Here is a 23,651-nt window from a genome sequence, read left to right as displayed (position 1 = left end):
ACTGCCGTGCGGTCGGCTGGTCACCTCGGACCTCTCCAATCCCGGCCGCTGTGGGGAACCGCATGAGCAAATGGTAGGTAGAAACCACCGCGCGAAGGGCGTTCAGTCCGGGTCGTCCGAGGATAGCGTTGTAGGCCGAGGGGACACGGACGACCAAGAACCCGAGCCGCACCGTGGCTTCTGCGGGTGCAATGCCCGCAGTCACAGGCAGCTCGATGACACCTTCGGCCGAGATAGCGTCTCCAGTGAATCCTATGAGGGGGGTGGATGTTTTGTGCAACAATTGTCGGGAAAAGCCCATCTTTTGGAAGGCCTCGTAATACAAAATATCAGCTGAGCTTCCACTATCCACAAGAACGCGCCTTACATCATAGTCCGCCATAGTGAGAGAGATCACCATGGCGTCATCGTGGGGAGTCTGAACCCCCTTTACATCTTCATCACAGAAAGTGATTACATTTCCGACCCGCTGCCTCTTTGCGACGGCCACTCCTGATACTTCCGCCGAGCCCCCTGCGTTCCTCACGGGCCGAGAGCAGCCCCCAGTGATGGTGTGGATCACTCCCGCAACGGGTCGATTCTGCTCCCGAGGCTCCTGAGGGGCCGGGTCGGCTGGACGCGGGTCTGCGGGGGGACGTCGGTCGTTTACATATCGACCGAGACGTCCTCGGCGAATGAGAGCCTCGATCTCGTCCCGAAGCTGGAAGCAGTCTTCGGTATCGTGGCCGTGGTCTCGGTGGTACTCACAGTACGCCCGAGAAGGCTTCCTCCCAGGGATCTTCTTCATCTGCCTCGGGACCGGGAGGTCCTCCCGCCCCTTGACCTCCATGAGGATCTGGGCCCGGGGGGCCAGGAGTGGGGTGTACCGGTTGAAGCGTCGGTGCGGAGAACGAGGGCGTGTGGCGCCGTGGTTCCTTGCTGGTGACGGGCTTCTGCGCCGGCGTTGAGGCGTCGGGCTCCTCCTCTGGGGTGCCTCTTTTCGCCTTTTCTTCCCGGGCTTTAGAGGGGCTTCGGCGGCCTCCTTGTTCCGGTGGGAGGCTGCCTCCTCGGCGTCTGCATACTGGTTTGCCCGAGACAACAGCTCCGGGAAGCTCCGCGGCAGACGTTTGTCCAGGGAGAAGGTGAGTCTGCCCTTCCGGAAGCCTCGCTTCAGGGCTGAGAGAGCCACCTCCTGGCTCAAATTCCGGACCTCCAGTGTTGCCTTGTTGAAGCGGGTGAGATAATCCCGCAGGCTCTCTCCCTCGTTCTGCCGGACATCGAAGAGGGAGTCGGAGACCAGTCTTCGCCGGCTACTGACGGCGAAATGGCTGATGAAGAGACGGGTGAACTGGTGGAAGGACTGGATGGAATTAGCCTCCAGGCCGGCGAACCACGCCCTTGCCGGGCCGCGGAGGGTCGCCGGGAAGGCCTTGCAGAGGAGAGGATCCGATGCTCCATGGAGGAGCATAAGAGTCCTGAAACTCTCCACGTGGTCCCGTGGGTCCGCCGCCCCGTCGTAGGGTTCGATCGCCGGCATTTTGAACCCCGGCGGGTTTAGGGTTCGCAGGATCCTTGAGGCAAGCGCCGGCTGGGAGGAGATTTCCAAGTCGGCGAAGGGATCTTTGGAGTGGCCCTTCAGGACCTGGAGCTGTCTGTGGAGATCGTCCACCCGCCGGTCCAGGGAGCGCGACCGGTGGGTGGGAGACAAGGAGCGGCGCGAGGGGGACCGACTGGAGTGCGGGCCCCTCGAGGACTGGGGTGTCTGAGAACGCGCCCGGGTCCGCCTCTCGTACCCCGCGCAGCTCCGATGAGAAGGTCCTGGCAGAATGGACCGCACTCGAGAATCCTCCCCGCGCCGGCGCTCCTCTCCATGGGAGAGGAAGGAGCGCGGGTTGTGAGGAAGAGGCGAGTGCTCGGGGAGCAGCGGCTCCTGAGCCCGCTGCGGCACCCGAGAGATCACACCCTGCAGATTCTGCACTGCCTCCGCGAGGGTGCGAACCTGCTGGGCTAGCTGGTCGAACTGAGCAGGTTCGACCGTCTGAATGGGAGGAGAAGCGGTGGAATGCTGCTGAGAGTGTGTTGGGGACGCAGCAGCCTCCCGGCCAGAGGCGCGAGAGGCTCCGCGACCGGAAGCATTGGAAGCTCCGCGACCACCTCGCCGTGCCATTACGACCGTTCTGAGATTCGGCCCTCCTTCTAGCGCCAACTGTTGCTGGTGGTCCAAACCGAGAACGATTGACACGACGGTGTGAACGGGGTTCCGCCTGAGTTGTCTTGGTTGGTGCTGGTTGCGCTCCACCTTCCGCCAAGGAACCTGCAAACAAGCCTTGCACCACCACCAGGGTGGTGATGGCCCTCCGACGGTCAAGTCAGAGGAGATTGGAGGAGGAGAGATGATAATCCCAAGTGGGAGAGAGTGCTCTGGGAGGTATTGCTTACCCCCCCCTTCTCCCCCCAGCCGCATATATGCCTGGCTGGGAGGTCTCTCAGGGGGGTTTGTCGTCGTGGGGCACGATAGAATGGCCACTGACATGGCCGTTACGAGGCGTCGTGGAGCAGCGCCGGGTACGGTCATGGCAGGGCGTAGTGGAGCTCCGCTTTGTACGGTCGATACAGGAGATCGTGGGCAGCATCGGGTACAGCCGTTGCAGGGAGTAGTGGAGCAGGAGGCCGCGGCGTGCCTCTGGAGAATAGCCTGTCGTTATCAAAAGATCTCCGATTCGGGGTCGGAATGCTGGATCATAGGGCAGCCGACCCGGGGTCGGGCTGCGGAGCCGAGGAGGTCCGACTCGGGGTCGGAGTGCTGGATCATAGGGCAGCCGACCCGGGGTCGGGCTGCGGAGCCGAGGAGGTCCGACTCGGGGTCGGAGTGCTGGATCATAGGGCAGCCGACCCGGGGTCGGGCTGCGGAGCCGAGGAGGTCCGACTCGGGGTCGGAGTGCTGGATCATAGGGCAGCTGTAGCTTTCCTGGATACGCGTGCCGATCACGTGGGGCATGGCGGCTCAATTCCCCCATAACTGTTGCTGGTGGTCCAAACCGAGAACGATTGACACGACGGTGTGAACGGGGTTCCGCCTGAGTTGTCTTGGTTGGTGCTGGTTGCGCTCCACCTTCCGCCAAGGAACCTGCAAACAAGCCTTGCACCACCACCAGGGTGGTGATGGCCCTCCGACGGTCAAGTCAGAGGAGATTGGAGGAGGAGAGATGATAATCCCAAGTGGGAGAGAGTGCTCTGGGAGGTATTGCTTACCCCCCCCTTCTCCCCCCAGCCGCATATATGCCTGGCTGGGAGGTCTCTCAGGGGGGTTTGTCGTCGTGGGGCACGATAGAATGGCCACTGACATGGCCGTTACGGGGCGTCGTGGAGCAGCGCCGGGTACGGTCATGGCAGGGCGTAGTGGAGCTCCGCTTTGTACGGTCGATACAGGAGATCGTGGGCAGCATCGGGTACAGCCGTTGCAGGGAGTAGTGGAGCAGGAGGCCGCGGCGTGCCTCTGGAGAATAGCCTGTCGTTATCAAAAGATCTCCGATTCGGGGTCGGAATGCTGGATCATAGGGCAGCCGACCCGGGGTCGGGCTGCGGAGCCGAGGAGGTCCGACTCGGGGTCGGAGTGCTGGATCATAGGGCAGCCGACCCGGGGTCGGGCTGCGGAGCCGAGGAGGTCCGACTCGGGGTCGGAGTGCTGGATCATAGGGCAGCTGTAGCTTTCCTGGATACGCGTGCCGATCACGTGGGGCATGGCGGCTCAATTCCCCCATAACATTAACAAATAATAACTACGCATTCTGACAGCTGCTATCACGTCTAGCCTCTACTTTTGATGGTTTTGAAAATTGTTAGTTATCCTCCACTATGCCCATTTATTGGCACAGTTGCTCTGCACCAACTGTCAGGCCGATAATCATATCTTTTCAACCTTGGTCTATTCAAACATTTTACATTGGTTGTTTTTATTTACTCCAACACACAATACGATCTTCTACACTTTGGGAAGCTGATTCAATTATGCAGACCTACACCTACCAACCATCCGACTTCATACATCTTGTATTATGATTGGTCTATCGGACTGCCAACATCATAGTCGGATTCTACCTCTTCAGTTTATACCTCACTTAGTATTTGCTCTCAACAGCCAGTTGCATTGTTGTGATTACCTTGTGAACAATGCCCCTCATATCTTATTGGCCGATAATCGAGAGGCTAACCTCTCCTTATTTGCAGAACAAATCCTTGCAATTGTAGTCTCGATTTGCTAACCAAGTACTACACTTTTATCGAAGCATCACTTCCACTTTCGATAACTTGGTCGCATCTTTGCGATCCCGCTAGACTCTGCTTTTGCCTCGTGTCTTCCTTCATGGAATACTCTTGCATACTGGAACGTCCTACGCATTACTCAAAGGATATCCCATATCCGTCGGGATCCGGCGTTATCTTTCGCATTAATGGGATTTCAATTGATCGTTTGATAAGGCATACCTTTTATCTATAATAGATCCTACATCTTTTTCCTCATCTTTCTTCCCACTCCTGACTACTCATGCCTCCCCTCAATCTCCTTTGACTTATGATGGTAAGACTAAGTATTGACTAGAGCAGCCCATTAGTTTTGATTTACCGATTTTTGACTGATTTGCCGAGTTAGAGTACTATCACAAATCAGGGTATTATCACAAAAAGATGGTATTGCCGGATTGGACTACCATCACCAGAGGCTTGTTGTTTGGTTCAGGGCTTCCAAATTGATAAGTCAATATCTTTTCAATTGGCCTTCGACTAGTCCTATATCCTCACCTTTTTTGGGTTGCTTTAGATGGACCATCCCCTATTTTCACTTCTATCGACTGAGTCCACACCTAAGCCCTATGCCCGCTGCACTTGATCTACCTCCTCTATTATCGATAACGATGTATGGTGAGTAAACCACTAGATCATCCTGAAGCTTTGGCGAGACAACAACGAAGAACCAACTAGCTTAGGTAAGGAGTGAAGTGAGCACCTTAGAGTATTAGTTCGATCGTTTTTATATTCATGCTTGTGTAACTATATTAGCCAAAAGTAATAAAATAGCAGCACCTTTTAACTTTATATTTTCTTTCGTGCCTCTCTTAATTAAAGCTTCCCATTAATGGCTCGGGCAGCAGTATTCTTCATTGTTTAGCCTAACTCTTGGTAGATCAGGTCGATGATCTTCAACACTGGCTGACCAAAATTTCAGACATTGGCCAACCCATAATAGTCGGATCAAATCTTTCAAAGTAGAGCAGGTCAATGTTTGTTGAGAAGTACAACTTCGTGGAAAGAACAAGAATAGTCTGCAAATTGACATCCAAAGTTCTCCAAGAAGAGTGGAAGAGGATAAAAAAGTTGTGAAGGGCCTGAAAAATAGCATCCATCATAGTAGGGCATCATTATTTGTATCGGGCACTTAGCCAAAATTTTTGTGGAATTTTTTCTTACTAGATAATATAATATATTTGTTTATTCTACTTTCAGACCGAATTTATCACTTCTTCGATGCTCCAATGCTTCTTTTGTATAGCACCGAGATCCAAGCTATCCATAATCCATATGAGAATTTTTAATTATACATACCATCGGGTATTAGGCCGAATCAACTCTTGCATTGTCATGTTACCCCTAGCATACGCATTAGGAATACACGCCACATAGAAAAACTCAAAAGTACCTTTGAGTAGGTGACCCCAAGCCCTCGTGACACTTACGATAGGTGCTACAAAGCCGCTATAATTTTGTCCTTCACCTCTGGGAAAAAGATCACGAATTATTGTCGGCATGGATTTACTGACTTCACCAGCATCCTCTGCAGCTCACCACGATCGACAATTTCCAATTTTGGCAAGGTATTGACTAAAATATTCTTTGACAGTTTGATCTGAACATAACCTTGCTGGCGTGATTTATGCGCTTCTTGGATCAATGGATTCCGAGGGCTGCATTGAATAGTCTTCGGCCATTTTTCTCATGATGAGCTGAAGTACTCCAACTTGGGTTCTTCATAAACCACAATACTTTTCTGTAAAACCGATTCATCGTCCACGAGGATAGGATCAGTGTCCTCTTCCATTAGATATGCTGGAATATACCATGGCTAACATATTAGCTTTCAACCACAGAAATAAGTTTTCAACCTGTTCCACTATTGAAACTGAAGATGCTGCATATCGTTCCATGAGTGGCCTTAGCATAGTGGCCATTTTCTCTACAGTTGCTTTATCTTCTTCTGCAATGGCATAACAACTATGCAGAATCTCGTTGGACGTGCCACTAAACTTGTTTGTTGCTACAAAGTCTCTCGCATCACCTAAGCAAATGGGCGTACCAAAGAACTTGTTGGCACAAGTTAGATAGCAAGGGTATGATGTGTGCGTGGGTAGGCCATTGATATTAGATCAACTCGAAAGATCGTGATCAAAAGGAGGACAAAGAGTAGCGTGGATCATATACCCAAAGAAAAGAGTAGCGTGGCTCTAAATATTTTGACTTTCAAGAACTTTCGCCACCATCACATCGCCGTTCGAAGTAGATGGATTTGCATAGAGATAGGAATAGGGGTGTAGCACTAGGCTAGGATAGAAACTACCAGTAGATTAAGAACTAAGAGAAAATAAAATGCATTGATTTGGATTGTTCAAGGGTCCCTACAAAGTGTAATTTCTACTTATTTATGCTAGCAAATAATAACTACTTACGTTGACGGTTGCCACGACGTTTGGCCTCCACTCCTAACAGTTTTGATAGCTAATGCCAGTTATCCTTCACTATGCCTATTCATTGGCACAATTGCTTTGCATATCAATCCGATAATCATATCTTTTCGACTTTGGCCTATTCAAACATCTTACATTGGCCGTCTTTCTTTACTCCAACCTACAATATGGTCTTTTGTATTTCGGAAATATCTTGGAGGCCGATTCAATCATCTTGGCCTACTCTTGTCAGCCATCCGACCTTATACGCCTTGTATTATGATTGATCTGTTGTCCTCATGGTCGACAGAACTGTCTTGAACTGCTCGATTTGGGACGTACCGAGCCGTATCGGCGGTAGACCAGAATGATTTCGGCAACCAAAATGAGAAACCAACGACGGAGGGAGAGGAAAAGGGAAGAGAGGAAAGAGAAGAGTGGGAGAGGGAGGGAGAGGGAGAGAAAGGAAGAGAGAGGGAGGGAGAGGCTGGCTGGCGGAGGGTCGGAGAGCTGCGCGGAGGGGCGGAGAAGGGGCCCCGCCTCCGGTTTTTCTGTTTGTTCGAAATAGGGGTCTCGGAGGGGCCTTTTTATTATCACGATTTTTAAGTGAAGTCGGCAAACTCTTTGCCCACTTCACTTAATTTAATAAAAAATGGCAAAGGGTTTGCTGACTTCACTTAAAAATTATGAAAATAAAAAGCGGCCCTATCTAGGACCTTTGTTTCGAGCAAAACAGGAGAATCGGAGGCGGAGCTCCTCTTCCGCTCCTTCGCGCGGCTCTCTGGCCCTCTGCCAGCCTCTGCCACTCTCCTTTCTCCCTCTCTCCCTTCTCTCTTTCTTTTTCTCTCTCTCGTTCTCCATCTTTTCCGCCCTCTCCACTATGTCGGTACGGGCCCGGTATGAAATGGCACGGGCCGTACCGACCCGTGCCGCCAGATAATCGGTTTGGGCTCCGGTTTCGGTACAACAGTTCTTGGTTATCTTGCTTATTAGCATCATAGTCGCATACTGCTGCTTCGGCCTATACCTTCTCACTTGGTGAAATTTATCGCAGTCGAACTCTTTTCCAGTTTGACAAGAGTCACATGACCTTCATCTGTTCTGATTCCATCAAACCCGATCCACATGGTGCTTGCTCTTAGCCGCTAGCTGGATTGCTGAGATGGGGTGTAAATATGAATCTCTATATAGAAAAATAAGGGAACATTGGGAGGGAAATTTATATGGAATGGGAGATTTCAGGTTTGATAGAATTCTCAAAATTTGGAATCAAAATCCTTCTTCAAGGTGATTTCCAGTTTCTGGTTTTTCGAGATCACACAAGCCAAAAATTCCATCATTAGCAAACTACTTTGCTTATGCTATTCTCTTTCCACCATATACCATTCATGGCAGGACAGCTTTGTTGGGCATCCAAGTAGACCCTACAAGTTTAGGAATGCAATGTCCTTATGCACATAAAATACTTGTTCCTGCTGCATTATAGCTGGCTAGCAATAGACATGTTCACGGGTCGGACGACCCGCCCAACTCGCTCAAGCCCGAAGCATTTGAGATGTGCTTGGGTCTGAATTTTAAGCCCAACAGACCAACTCAAGCCTGAAATCTGAGCGTGCCTGTTAAACGGGACAGACTCGGGTTTAGGTCAGCCTGACCTAAGCCCGGATAAACATGTATCATATATGGGCTCCTAGGCCTAGGTCTTGCTCTTTGAGGAGCTCCTTCGTGATCCCATCCCTAATCTCCAATTCGCCTCCCTCTATCTCAAAGAGATCCTTCTTGTTCTCCAACGCTTCAAGGCCTTGCTTGGCGATTGCTCCACCTAGAGCCAAATGCAGCTCCTCCAGGCTAAGACCGTTGCCAATGAGTTCCAAGCTCACCCTCAAACTCTTCGTTCTACTGGACATTCTCCCTCTAGCTGAGTTGGATGTGGGGGAAGGATGTGAGGGATCTGGTCTGCCGCCAGTGCTAGTGCTTGGCTGTCACAAGGTATCCAGGAAAGGTAGCACTCCGTGACAAGATTCTTGATATCATTCGCAAGGTCGAGCATGAGATTCTTCCCGACCAGTCAAACTGGAGGCAGTGTTTGAAATGGATGGCTTGGCGAGATCGAGTCATTGGAGCGAGAGCTTGGCGACCGCATCATCGAGAAATGGATGGCGACAATGATTGCCCTTGTCAACCTCATCTTCTACACTAAGTGCATTCTGTGTAATATGTTATCCAAAAAAACTATTTAAGTCATATCTAACATTGTATGCCATATAAGTTGTTCTTATTAAGATTGCTCCCTTGCTATTGCTTTAGATAGCACCAATATCCTCCTTAAACTGTCTTCTCTTTGAATAGATCCTTCATACACTCTAGATAGCTAATCATGATTTTCTAAATTAGAATTCTATAGTTCTCGTACAAATATTTTAGATGGATTCACTGTGCTTACCCCCAACTTTGTTTGCTTTCCCAAGAATGCTTTATTAATTGCAAAGGTGATTGCAGCATCTAGCATAATTTTAGTCCTTAAGTGACTATTGGGGATAACTTTTTAATCTTGAATCTGTTGTTGCAATATGTGCCTCTTAAACCACTAAGTCTACCGATTATCAGCTGTATTATGACAGTATGCCCTTATTTAATTTTGTGATGCACCACTCTACAGTTTCAAAGGGATTATTACCGAATTCATCATTGCTCCACCTTGTCGATCATGGATGCCACGCTTGTTATGTGAATCTCTAAAGACTCTAACAAATGCCTGTTGTCATCTCTAGATGCCCTTAATCATAAATTGAGTATCGCATGCCCTATGCCAGTTACAGTATAGCATAGTATGATTTGGCATCTTATTGTGTCAACATGTGCCGTGGCTTATCTCCAAATCGAGGGATTTGTATCGTTTAGTGTTGGTTCATGTCAGTCTATGCCAACTAGCATGAACCCGCATAAACAAGAGCATGCAATACAAGGAAATTAACATCCTTGTATTGTGCTGTCATCCATCAAATTTCAAACACATCGATGCTTGAAAGATTTAAGTGTTTTTTTGAGCCAAGATCAACCTAATGCCCAGGCAATGGCAAGCACCAAAATTTTAAGGCAGCCAAAAATTAAAAATAAAGGAAAACTAATAAAATATAACAAGAAACCTAAAAAATGTTATAATCAAATAAGAGAAACATAGTGTATGAAATAAGATGTAGTAAGTCCACGAGAAATATCGATTTGGCAACATTGAATACTAATGTATAAATCAAATGCGTCCTTCATATACTCAAACATGACACAATTTACTAAGGTAGGAGACTGTGTGCTCGCTACTAGACAGACTAGTTTAGTTTCATGCTTAAGTTTACTCTTAATTCCGTGAATTTCCTTGCTACTCAGCAAATATAAAGCTCTCAAGGATCTTGCTGTATCTTTGGTTTTTCTACCATAACCTTCTGCCTGTACTACAGAACAACCTCTTAGGTCTGAATGAATGTTAAACAGCGGTTCAAAGGGATGTTTATCGGCTGTTTCATTTGCTCCATTTCTTTTCCTGAACTTTTATTGAGCTATTTTCTAGATCTTTTCTATGTCCACCTTTTTTTTTCCAAATATGAACTGCAGAGGAGCCTGCCTAAGCGGCTGAACACCACATAGGCAGTACACAATACCCTGACCAACTACGTACCATGGGCATTTTTTGAAATCTTAATAAGATCATAATGTTATGAACTGGTATGACTATTAATACCACGGTATGCTAAACTAGCCCGAACCGTCGGTTCTGGGCATACCGACTTGAAATGGTACGAAACCAGGTCAGAATGCCTGTTCGGGTTGGTAGGTGGCCAGAGCCGAGCGGGAACCACCTAATTCCATTCGGTTCAAAGCGATGCTAATAAGAGAGAAGGTCATCCCTCTGATTCCATTTAGTTCAAAGCGATGCTAATAAGAGAGAAGGCCATCTGCGATGCTAATAAGAGTAGGCCATGGGATGGCCTTCTCCTTTCTTTACTTAAAAAAGAGTGGTTTTCATGAAGAAAAATCAAGAAAAAGGGAATATTTACTGATTTTGATCCTAAATCCAAGCAAAATCAAGTATTATCCCCTCCCTCCTCTTTAATCTTCTCTCTATTTTCTAAATAGGTTAAAATTTAGTAAAATTAGTAAAAATTGTGGCAAAATTTTGTATCAGTATAATTTCATAGACCTAAAGATGATGTATACATTGAAGAGGAAATCATATTTTTTTGTTGATCACGTAAATTTTAATTAAAAGTAGATTTTTATTTTAAAAATAATAAATATAATAATGTTCAAAAAACAAAATTATGGTGGCATGTTTGGAGGTATTTGTGCTACTTGTTGTCTTATTACAATTTATTTAAATTTGGATATAGTTAGGGCTACTAGAACGTAAGTGCAAATTCAAATAAATTTCAAAAATAAGTGGTAGAGTTTTCTATATGCTGAAAAATAATGTAATGCCCTTGATAGGGTTTTATATTAATCCAAATCAAATTAATTTTTAGATATTTTATAATTAAATATTAATGTATTACTAAAATAATTTAAAATATATATTAAATTTTAAAATATGAAAAATTAGTATTATGTATAGAGAATTTCAATGTATTTTCTGAAGTAATTCAACCAATTTTAGCGTTGCAATATAAATTATCTAATTTTTATTTATTTACTTGCTTAAATAATTAAAATTTCAACTAAAAATCATGAAAAATATGTTAATGTTTATTGGTAATTGGGGTATATTTTCGAAGACAAATAACATGCATAGTTTTTACATAAATTATAAATTATCACATATATTAACTGAAATTAATTTATAAAAAGTAGCTAATTTATCTAAAAATATATAAAACTTTGTTTATCTTTTAAAAAATGTTGATCTGCTTTGTGTAATTTATGGTGATGAGTAAGGTGTCTTATGATGTATGTTCGTCAAATTTGAAGAAAAGATTCAAGAAAAAAGAGCGATAAGGATACTAATATAGGTTGCAAGCATGATTTCGAACCGGCACCATTGGAGGTGCAAGTGTTGCGATGCAGAGTGAAGAGGGGTGGGGTGATGAGATTGAAGTAGCATCGAGCTAGTGGTTATCCCAATGTGAGTGCAAATGAGGAATATCCACAAGAGGTTTGACAATTAATGGAGCACTTTCATGATTTCAAATAGCAAGAAAAAGGTGCAGAGAAATAAGTAAAGAATGATCATCAAGTAACGGAACCATCATATCATTTCAAAGATACACAGGACTATGAGGCATCAGATCCAAATGATATGGATAAAACTTGGATTCAAGCTACCATACGTGACAGTCTAAATGATCAGTGGAAGGAGGAGGTTGCCAAGCACAATGGACAATTTGGATCTTCATAGTATAAGGGGCTTCTAGTTTTGTGTCTGCTAGGGAAGATCTAGGCTACTAGAAGAACTAGTCAATGTGAGAGGTAGTTGGTAAAGCTAGCAGCCAAATAACATCTATGTTTGCGGCTTTTGCCTGCAAGAAGGGAAGGAAGCCCAAATATGTACCAGCAAGAGCCACTATAGATGATTTAGATCCACATTCCTTCTCTAGTAAAGACTCAAAACAACAAAGGATTGAATCTTTGCTCATCAAGGATAGAAAAAAAGACGTGGAGAGATATTGCTTCATGGTTCTACTACAACCACATCCCTTCAAATGCTATAAACAACACCTATTACCCTTCTGCTATTAGCCATCCAGAAAGCAGTTAGAGTATCGATCCTCCTAGGCTTAATGATATCTGTGGTGAGCTGCTTGATGATAATGAGGAAGAAATAGAGAGACACTTATAGTGGGACATTGATGTATGATGGTTGGATAGGGCCCAACAAGCAAACCAACATCAATTTTTGGATATAATATGAATAATACGACATTCTTTCATAAGTCAGTTGATGTTTTTGACAAGGTGCATGATATCTAGTACATCCTAAGCTTTCTGAGGAATTGGCCATGATATATCTGATCCATGTATAATATCATGAAAAATGGATACAAATTTTTGACTGCTACTTAGTATTAGCAATGGGTCTGAAAAAGTATCTAAAAAGGTAAAATTTAGATATTTGCACCCTATCGAAGTAAGGAACTATGACATATATGTTTGGAACAGATTCCATTTTGAGAGATTTGAATAGTGGAGTAGGTAATGATTAGATAAGGGAGCAGAACATAATGTGCAGGTGGTTATTGATATTGACCACAATAGAAGGCTACCAAGGATATTTTGATGATTAGGAGGCCACACATATTTAGGACCCCAAGTACTACCCACTGCATAGACTTGATGCTAATGGACATTGGCAAGATACATAGGATGAAGCACGTGGTAGAGAGCCTAGGTTATTAGTAAGTTCATAGATAATCACATAGGGGTGTTGCCTTTGATGAGAAAGCACATTGGGGTAAGATACTAAGACCAGTAGTCAGTGTGGCAGACCTAGTCGAGTCACCCAGTAGAGCAAGATAAACAGAGGCAGCTAGAGAAGAAAGCAATTTCTCTCAAAAGCAAGAAAGGGAAAAGAAAGAAAGTTGGATATCCATTAGAGTTGACGAGGAGCTCGTTCACTCAGATTTCGAGGTCGTTGAGCCCTTAGATGACCAATTTTTTAGATCCTCTTGCAATAAGAGATGATGCTGATGATAGTTTGAACGATCATGACGTGTAGGGGTGCATACATGCACAACCACCTAGCTTAGATTGATTTACAGGCAAGTCGTATTTCACTCATCATATTGAATATGGACCACAATGCACACCTTAAAGCCTACAAGGATACAATAGTCTATAGGAGACGGGCCCCTTGAGGTGGTTCAGGGCATAACATTGTTGCAATTTATGATATAACATTTGAAGTAGAGTCCATAGATGTATTTGGATCATCATTATATATCGGATCCTATTCTACACAATCGAAGTATTGACCCATATGCATATTCTTCACTGGAGTATCATATTCAAATGGCTATTACCAGTGATTGCGGAATCAACCCGAACTGGTAAGCAGAAACTAGGCCACCATCAGTTGCTTGCTCCCCTACCCCCCCATCTCTCCCTTGCTCTTGCTCTGCTAGGATTAGGGAGCTACAATAAGCTCCTGCCCCTCTTCGACCCGGCCGTCGCTAGTAAGCAACCCGCCACTTGCTTTTGCTCATGATGGAGATCCGGAAAAGCCATCGGAAGGAGAGTCACTAGTAAGCCTCCCCCCTCTTTCTCCCCTTTCCTCCTTTTCTCCCTCTCTCTTCCTCTCTTCCCCTCTCTTTCCTCCCTCTCCTCTCTCTCCTTATTTCGGTATGCCCTAGAACAGCACGGTGTGGACTCGTACCATACCAAACTTATCTCTGACCAATATGACCTCCAGTACCAGTTTAGCGAATCTTGGCTACTATACTCTACAATCTCAAATTATGGGTCAGATTTTGCTGTCGTCAAGGTTCGCCATACTGACCGTATTGATGTACCGGTGGGCACCGGTACCGGTACGGTACCAGTATTGCACCGAACTGAACCGGATCGTACCGATCTGGTTCGGGGACAGTGCGCTGGTTCGGAGACAGCGCTTGAGAGCGCACGCTCTTGCAAGCGGGAGCACGTAGTCTAGCGCGCGCGAAATGCGCGGTCCTCGTTTCCCTCGATTTTTTCACTTAAAATCGGAACGCATGCGTTTTCCCACGCCGTTTCCCTGCGGGACGTGTTTCCCTCGCGAGCCAGATTACTTCTTCCCGAGCCTTATGGTGTCTTCTCTCTCCTCCGCTCTTCTCTCTCCTCCACTCTTCTTTCTTCTCCCGCGAGCAAGCCCCGATGAGGATGCTTTCTCCGCTCTTCTCCTGCGAGCAAGCTTCGACGAGGATCACCCAAACGAGGATGCTTTCTCCTCCGCCCTTCTCCCGCGAACAAGCCCCGACGAGGATCACCCCGACGAGGATGCTCTCTCGTCCGCTCTTCTCCCGCGAGGAAGCCCCGACGAGGATGCTCTCTCCTCCACTCTTCTCCCGCTAGCAAGCCCTGACGAGGATCACCCCAACGAGGCTTAGTACCGGTAAGTCTCCTCTTTCTCTTCTCTCCTTCCTCTTCTCTTTCTCTTCTTCTTTCTTCCTCTTTCTTCCGCTTCTTTCCTGTTCTTCTCCGATTGGTTTCGACCCCTTCTGGGTCGGAACCGATTTTATATGTCGTACCGTACCGATGCCTGTTGGCATCGGTTCGGTACGGGCTGAACCGATCGGTTCCAGTCCGTTCAGCATACCTTGGCTGCCGCACTATCCGCTCAAATGAAAATAAGATGGCCAACACAATATCGAATAAGTATCAAGGTAGTTATCAACGCAATCTAATTACTAGATGCATCGGTGGGCATAGTATCTAGGTTGGAGTCATGTCCAAGGCTTCGATTATGAATAAATCCCTAATGTCTACGAACAGCATATTTTGTAATTCAAATTATTTTGATATATATATATAATCAACCTCAAAAATATGTATTTCTATCAAGGTAGGCCAAACCGGACCTAAATGCATGGCTCGGCCCGTACCGAGCCGATCTGGTAGAAAATCGGGTCGTGTGCCTATTGGAATCGGTTCCAGCCTCGAACTGGCCAGAATGGGTTTCGAACCAACCGAAACGGGCCTTATTGGAATCGGTTCCAGCCTCGAACTGGCCAGAATGGGTTTCGAACCAACCGAAACGGGCCTAAAAAGGCCCAAACCAGACTGAATCGACCGGAACCATTCAAACTTGGTGCAAACCATCCAGTTTGCACCGATAGTTTGCATCGAGTCGACTCGGACCCTCTCTCCCTCTACTTCTGTTAAAATGAAGTATTGCCTTTCCAACAGTTTTTTTATGAAATTCGTTTAGCTGTAAGATGGCTAAACGACTCTTCCTTCCTCTCAATTTTCGAAATCACATTGATTCAGCGCGATTAAAGAAAGATCAATGCCTAAATAAGGTGTGCCTTTTCTTTTCTATCATTTTTTATTTTTGGCTTGAAAAAATAGCTCGAAATTTGTAAAATAAGAAGAGATTATGCCAAAATTTTTTGATTTGGGCTTGATTTTATTATATATTGTAGATCTATGGATGATTTATAAAAATCTTTCCAGCTGATCAGCCATAGCCACAAGAGAGCCAGTCACATCACTTCTTGTCCGAGACATCCTCTTAGAGATGATCGAGAGATGCTTAGACGAGGCTACTATGATATCTGGTCGAATATGTCAGAAGGGCGACATACATCCTCCGAACATAGCCAGATAGAGAGAACAATAAGGGTATGCAGAGTGGCACTAAGGGTAAGCAGGCAACGAGTGGCACGAAGGATAAGCAGGCAGCGAGTGACACGAAGGGTAAGAAGGTAGCTGCCCGACATACAAAAAAAAAACAAAAGGCATTTGTAGCCCCAATGGAAAGTGTGGAGCCAGTTCACTCATATTTAGATATCAGGAGCACTAGTTCCGGTGGTCATGGATCTGCTGGCCAGAAAGAAAGTGGACATGAGATCATTTATGAGACTCGCAGGGTGGTCTTCAATTTATCGGAGTTTCATTTTACGTATGTTATACAAGATAGGGACCACAATGCACGATCTAGTAGAGACGGGCTCCTCGATGTTATCCAGGTAGGCACGATGCAGCTGCAGATGACCTCGTATGTGGAATAGGATCCATAAACCTATCAGATTCCGAGTCGTATATTGAATTCTATTAACCGCAACTACAGGCACTATAATCCATACGGATACAGATATGGATATGGTGTGTCTGAGGCATCTTTTAATGGCTACTATTCTATGTAGCTTGGAGCATCTTACGGGCCGGATTTTGCTGCCGGCTTATACGGATGAGCCCCTTCATAACTGTTTTATTAGCTAGTTTATCAGTCTGAGGACACCTCTCAGAGCCAGAGCTTTAGCGAGATATCCGAGAGTGCTTATAATCCGAAGCGCGTTTCTTATGGGATGAACATACAAGACTATAATGCCCCGTTTGGTTAGACGGATGGATTAATGTGCCTTCTGATTATGCTAATGATCCGGATATCTATGAGAGGCCTCGCCATTCGACGAGATTTTAGATATCGGTATGTATGTTGTACTTTAAATATATATAATTGATTGTATTATTTTATATTTTTCACCTCACTACTTGATTTGAGGATATTTTATGTTGTTTCTTATAGCATGCAACATCTTACTAATCATTTTATGTTTTGTATCATTTTAAACAAGATGCATCGTTTAGGTTAAACGGGGATCATAGAAACATCAAAAAATATAAACAAAATCAAATTAGACTTAAAATCATTGAAAAAGTTCAAAACGATTGATTACAAATTAAATCAACTTGAAAAACTCTAGAAAAATGAATCTCGGTATCGGTTCGGCGGACCTTGATTTATATGTTTAATTATTATAATTGCATCAATCATGTGGTCTCTCGAGACCAATATGAAAGGAAGTAACATAAAACACTCTTAAAATCATAAATTAAAGATCAATAAACCTTAAAGTAATCTTCAGAACCAAAAAATTGAAAAAACATAAAACGGAGGCCAAAAAATAGTGAGTCAGTACGCATCTACGTACAATGTGTCAATATGTTCAGTTTGGTACCTTGCCGTACAAATGTCTTACAAGTACGATCCCTAATATTGAGATTGCGGACCTTGTAATATCCATATTTCTATTACCATTCATAGTAAACATTGGTGAGGTAACAAGAACTACACTACAACAATCATGGTCTTGTTCCAATGTTTCAATCCAACACTATTTGAGCATTTGTCAATTCGTGATCTCAAGTTTTAAAATTATTAAACTTAAGGCACAAACTTTGGACTTTGGAGTGATAGGTGAATACGTACAATTACATGACTCACATTCAATAAGCCTGTCCGCACACTAGGAGTATATCTTACACAAAACATGCAAATAGAGATAGATGTACACACATAATACCATAGAAAGGATAGAAAAGCACATTAGTGGATCACACATGAGATGCGTATGTTATATTGCATACAAAGGTTATATTGAACTACTAGTGTAACTATTCAAACAGTTTGTAAATAGTGCTTTCATAACAAATGTAGTGGTCAAATAGCCCAAGTAAACCTAGGTGATAGGCCTAATCCTATCACCATCGTCTTTTGGCACGTAGTCAAACATATCAACATATGGCATGCTTCTTCTCTTTAATATTATTAAAGAAATCTTTCACATCAAAAATATTATTAAAGAAATCTAAAACACTGAAGGTGCTAGCTTACCATGATAAAATCTTTGGTAGTTGTACCAAATAACCAGCGATTGATCCCACCGTCAATGGGGTTTGGGGGTTTAGTGGTATTTGATGAAAGGCTACCCCAGTTGTATAGCCCATTGCCTACGGTCTTTCTTGTTGGGATCCCGCGCATGCCGCAGAAAATTCAGAACGCAACGTAAGAGGCACGCGCGGATCCGTTCATCGCATGAACGTATTTTAAAACCGTTCGTAGTTAGATTAGGATTAATTGCATTAGATTAGAAGATCAGATCTTCACCTTGTGCGGGTAGATGATCACCGCAATCTGATAATCGTGGTATTGTAGAAAGGTTCGCTTGAAGCCGCACACACGTCTGGCCTCTACGGGTATCCACACGAGGAAGAGGACCAATCCAAATGCTTGAATCTCTCCGGAGTGCTAGCTCCCTTGCAGAGATTTGTTTTGATGGCTGAAATCCTTTCTTTTGAATCAACTCTTGATTGCCTTAGAGAGGAGGAAGGACTAGAAGGGGAGAAAAAGGATTCACCCTTTTTGCCGCCCTTTCTTGCGGTGGAAGGAGAGGAGAGGAGGCCGCACCACATGAAAAACCACCAAAAACCCAAGGGGCCCTGACCCCCTTGTATTTTCCCTTTTTATTTGGTGTCCTAGGCGTGTGGAGCTCCTAAAAATTAGGCGTGTGGAGCTCCTAAAAATTAGGAGCCCACACGTCTATCTTTTTGGAGGAGGGGCGTACGCCCCTCCCTTTGTTCCGCACCTGCGCCCCTCCTCTTGTGTGACTAATCCTTTCCAAAAAGGATTAGGTGGCCTTATCCTTATCCATAAGAGTCCTAATCTGATTAGGACTCAATTAGATTATGACTTAATTGAACTCTTCAATCCTAATCTAATTAGGAGTCATCTTGTTTATTAGATCAAAATTAATTAGGACTATGAGTTCTAATCCAATTAGGACTTATTAAATTTTAGTCCTAATTCAATTAGGACTTTAGGAATCCTAATCCAATTATGACTCATTATTTTAATCCTAATCCAATTAGGACTCTAGAAATCCTAATTCAATTAGGACTCTAGGAATTCTACTCCAAGTAGGATTCTAATAATTTAAAGTCCTAATCTAATTAGAACTCTAGGAGTCCTACTCCAAGTAGGACTCTTATTTAATAAGATCAAGTCCAATTAATTAAGTCCAATTGATTCAATTAAATTGCAATCCAATTGCAATTATTCCTTCTTCAACTCACTAACTTTTAGTGGGTTAAACCAATTATCAATCAAATTGACAATCTTGAACTATTGTGATTCAAAATCACAATTCAACCATCGGATCGGTCAATACCTCTAATGTGTATGACCCCGTAGGTTCTATTCTGTTTGATAGTGAGATATATTGTGATCCCTATCACAACATCATTGAAAACTTCTTTCAATGGGTTGGAATGATTCCAACTCATCTCATCAGGGATCATCGACCATTGAGATAGTCCCTGTGAGTCTCACCATTCATCAGTGATATCTAGCAGCATGTAGTGGCAACCCAGCAAAATGGAATGATGAACCTCTAGGTGCAGTTATCGTATGATACAGTCCTTCTATCGTGGATCCCTACAGGACGGAGGTTATGAATAACTCGTTAAACCCCATCGTCTGTCATATGTGAAGATTTATTCGACTTAAGTTCGAGAGTGGAAAACTCCTTTTCCACTATACATATTGCCCCGGCCGAGGTCTTACAAACTCAGTATTATAAATCACATAGGATCACTCCTTATCTACCAAGGTCGATAGATTCCATGTAGATGCATACCCTACTTTTACAGTGAACCTATTGCAGCCAATCTATACCACAAGGATCCATATGGCTAGAGACCATGTATACGCGTAGTCAAACTACAACAACCTCACTGTGAATAGCCAAAGCACCACAGGTCAAAGGACCAGTCACACTACTGCAACATCAAGCAAGTCATTGACGAGTGGATAGACATCCAAGTGACTTCTTGTCTTGGTCACGCTCGGTACCTTTGTTCTCTAACAAGCACCTGCACTATCACTCCAGTATCTCTACACTGTGGACTCGAGACTTGTCCATCCAAAAGGAAAGTGATCTGTGCACTAATCTCATCGGATCAATCACCGTTCTCGTGATGATCTATCGATCATGAGCATTTAGGAATTAATTACCAATGACACATGGCTCCAATTCTCAACTCTTGAGAATATGCATCATCTTATTAATTCCTTGGACGATTCATAAATACATACATAATATGAATGAAAAAGATGCCCATTTATTATTCAATAATAATAAAATCAATTACAAAACTGTCCCATAATTAATAATGTGTCAGTCAGATTGGCTTCTAGGGTATACATCTAACATTTCTAATTAAAAAAAATAAAGACTGTTCATGATGTATTAGCACTATGCTCTATGCCACTGGCATTGCTAAATGCATGTACCCAGTATTGATTAATACTTTTAAGAATATTTGTGTTACAACAACCAAAAATTTTCATGAATATATTTTGCAGCCTTTGTTACATCACATAGAATGTCACATATGGACTGCATAAGTATAAAATAAAACTGTCTTTAATGTTCTGTATACTAGTATACGTTGTCCAAAAGATTGTGAAAGCAGTATTACAAATGTGTAAAACTTGTGCATTTATAATGAACTAGTGAAGGTCACTCCTTTACCTATGCTCTAGCTGGTATTTTCTTTTGTTGTGGCTCAATCATGAACCACCTTCTCTTTAAAAGCTCTAGAAGCTTGTTATGTGATCTTAAATGCAAGATGAGAAAACTGCTTTAGAGTTGTCTTATACAGAATCTTTCTTTGACATTTGGCATGATGACCTTTGCAGTCATTTAGGTCCTTCATCCAACTGACATTACTGTTAGATAAGCCATGTCACCAATTGTCTTTGTTGAAGACTTAAGAAATCACCTCCATGCATCATCCTTTTCAATCTCGACATTGGCATTTGCTACAAATAAGTACAAAGTCACCATCAAAAGTTGATGTTGATAATAATGTACTTTGGTATTTTTTTTTCAAGATGTATAATTTTCCAACCATAAAAGTGGCATTCACCATCGAGTGAAGATCCATGCAATCCTAAAGTAAAATAGCAAATGCAGTATCAACAACAAGGTTTGGCATACCAACCCGTACCAACCGTATTGCACTATATCGATAAGGTACGGTACTGAGGTTCGGTTCGATATATGAATCAAACCTGTCCATTCTAGTCCGAATGAAGCAGAACCATCCCATACCATCTGATACCGCCCAAAACTAGGATGCGAACTATTTGTACCATATGACTTGTACTGCCTAGTTTTGAGTGATACCATGATAGTGAGAATGGGTTGGAAGCTATCTCGATACAAGGTACTTACTGTACTGACCATACTGTATTAAACCATTAACATACTGGTACCTTATGATTACGAGACTGCGACCTTGATTGACAATATATGTAACAATGCTATGTAAAATACTTTTAGTAGGCTCTATGTGAAATGGACTTTTAGAAATGTTTTCTTGTTGTTTTTGCAACTTTTTCCAGCGCTTCTTCCTTTTGGATTTCTGTATACTTTTCTTGTGAACTCTTGAAGATGCACAACGTATGGGACAAATTTCAGTATCAAGGATTTATTTCAGCCTTATCCAAGCAAACCTTGTTCACCTGGAAAGTGATTTACAAATTATAAACCATATGCAAACAAAGCAAGCAAACTTGTAGGCTGTAGTTAAGCTAATTCATCATAATGCTGATTTCCAATGTGTTAATTTTTCTGTAAGTGATATGCTCTTCGTTATAACCAAGGTTGGCTGTATCGGTACTAGGACCCATACACTAAAGTCAGCCAAGGGTGCCAACTTTAGCTTGAAAAGGAAAAATAAAAAAAATGGAACCCTGTTTTGTTTCGACATAGGAAGTTCGTCCCGATGAGGGGCTCCGTCTCCCTCCCTCCCTCCCTCCCTCTCTTTTCCTCTCTCTCCTGCCTCTCTCCCACTGTTGCTGGATTTCTCAAACCGATAGGCGGAACCATGCCAGTCCGCTACTAGTAGTTCGGTATGCCCCAAATTGGGCGGTTCGAGATGGTACCACCTTTCTTGGTTATAACAAAATCTTTGTTCATGGACCCAAGTTTCTAGTGTTGTCCTATATTATTAAATTTAAATGTGAATATATAGTTCATGCTTAGGCTATGTGGTGCTCCTAAAAGTATGCTCAGGCATACCCACAATCATCATGTGTCATGGTGCTCTTTGCCTACTAAATCTGTATGCACTTAAATGCTACAAATAATTATGCTAATCTCTTGACATGGTACTGAATTTTCTTGACAGGACTTGACGACCTTTGTCTGTGTTTGCATTCCAGAGTTCCTTTCTCTTTATGAAACTGAGAGATTGGTACAAGAATTGACAAAGTTTGAGATTGATGCTCACAATATCATCATTAATCAAGTAATTTATGATGAGGAAGGTGTGTAACAAGTCTAAATAAAAAATGCTGTTTATTAATCCAATGAAATATGCTCCTTTTCATGTCTTTCTTTTTTAAAGATATCTTAATCCCGGTTTACATTTATTTTGTAGCTGTTGAATCCAAGTTATTGAAAGCACGGATGCGGATGCAACAGAAATATATTGATCAGTTCAACATGCTGTATGATGATTTTCATATCACCAAATTGCCATTGCTTCCTGAAGAGGTAGCAGTCCTTGCTATTTGAAAGAACCTCTTGACAACATATTATCTGAAATTTGATGAATGCCTACGTGGTTCTCTAATAGATTGTGGACTTTTGTAGGTTTGTGGAGTTCAAGCTTTGAGAAAGTTCTCTCAGCACTTTCTATCGCCATACAAGCCCCCTCTGATCAGGGGCACCGTAGAGGAGCTTAGGCAGAGGATATCCACATTGAAGGTTCAGTTAGAAGAAGCCAAGTTAGAGCTTGATAGACTGCAGAAAGGCAAGGGAAAGGCCTAATTGTTCTCCATCGTTGCATTTCACTGTTGTAATCATATTCCTACCCCATCATGAGGCTTGATCAAGGCCACTGGCTTCATCCTTTTCTTCATAGAGGGCGTTGCATGAGTCAATTGAGAGACATCTTACTATTTCCTTCCCTTTCGGATTTTCCTGATTGCTGGCCGGGATATCAATTTAATAGTTGTTTAGCTGATTTTAGTCGCTGGGTAATAACCTTAAGTGCAGTTAGTTACTCCAGTCTCGATACAATTTGTTTTGTGCATGATATGTGAAAGGACCTTTTGTAAGACACAGAAATGGGGAGTTGGATATCTTATTAATTTCTTATATTGGCTATAAGTTGCATCTTATAGCAGGTTCTTGAAAATACTGTCTAGTTCTCGTTGCTACATCTCAGTGATCTTTTAAAATGCGAGGGCTAGTAATATTAATATGCTAACAAGCGTCTTTGTTTCCAGTGGTGCATGAATTTATATTGCACAGGAAGTTCGCAGTTCACCATATGCAGAGGTGGTATAGGGTGTTTCTGAAATTCACTAGCAAAATGTAGAAATAGGAAAAAAGGCTAAACGTAGACTTCTGATGACTAGGATTTTGCCACAAAAAGATATGACATATGGTTTGACATTTTTTTTAATTATGACATTTT

The 23,651-nt window shown here is 43.5% G+C and overlaps 1 protein-coding gene across 1 annotated transcript in view; it reads left to right on the top strand.

Annotated features, from left to right (window-relative positions):
• Nucleotides 1-23,369, top strand: part of LOC103714356 (P-loop containing nucleoside triphosphate hydrolases superfamily protein) — a 49,215-nt gene extending 25,846 nt beyond the window's left edge. The window contains exons 5-7 of the mRNA XM_039133854.3: nucleotides 22,356-22,494; nucleotides 22,608-22,723; nucleotides 22,823-23,369. Coding sequence (XP_038989782.1) covers nucleotides 22,356-22,494; nucleotides 22,608-22,723; nucleotides 22,823-22,999 — 432 coding nt within the window. The 3' untranslated portion in view covers nucleotides 23,000-23,369. The remainder of the gene's footprint in view (nucleotides 1-22,355; nucleotides 22,495-22,607; nucleotides 22,724-22,822) is intronic.
• The last annotated feature ends 282 nt before the right edge of the window (nucleotides 23,370-23,651 follow it).

The sequence above is a fragment of the Phoenix dactylifera genome, chromosome 4 (assembly GCF_051530095.1).
Source record: "Phoenix dactylifera cultivar Ajwa chromosome 4, Ajwa_hap1_PhDact_Kaust_v1.1, whole genome shotgun sequence".
Classification (NCBI taxonomy): domain Eukaryota; kingdom Viridiplantae; phylum Streptophyta; class Magnoliopsida; order Arecales; family Arecaceae; genus Phoenix; species Phoenix dactylifera.
The sequence above is the reverse complement of the archived record's forward strand: the minus strand, read 5'-3'. Positions and strand labels throughout refer to the sequence as shown.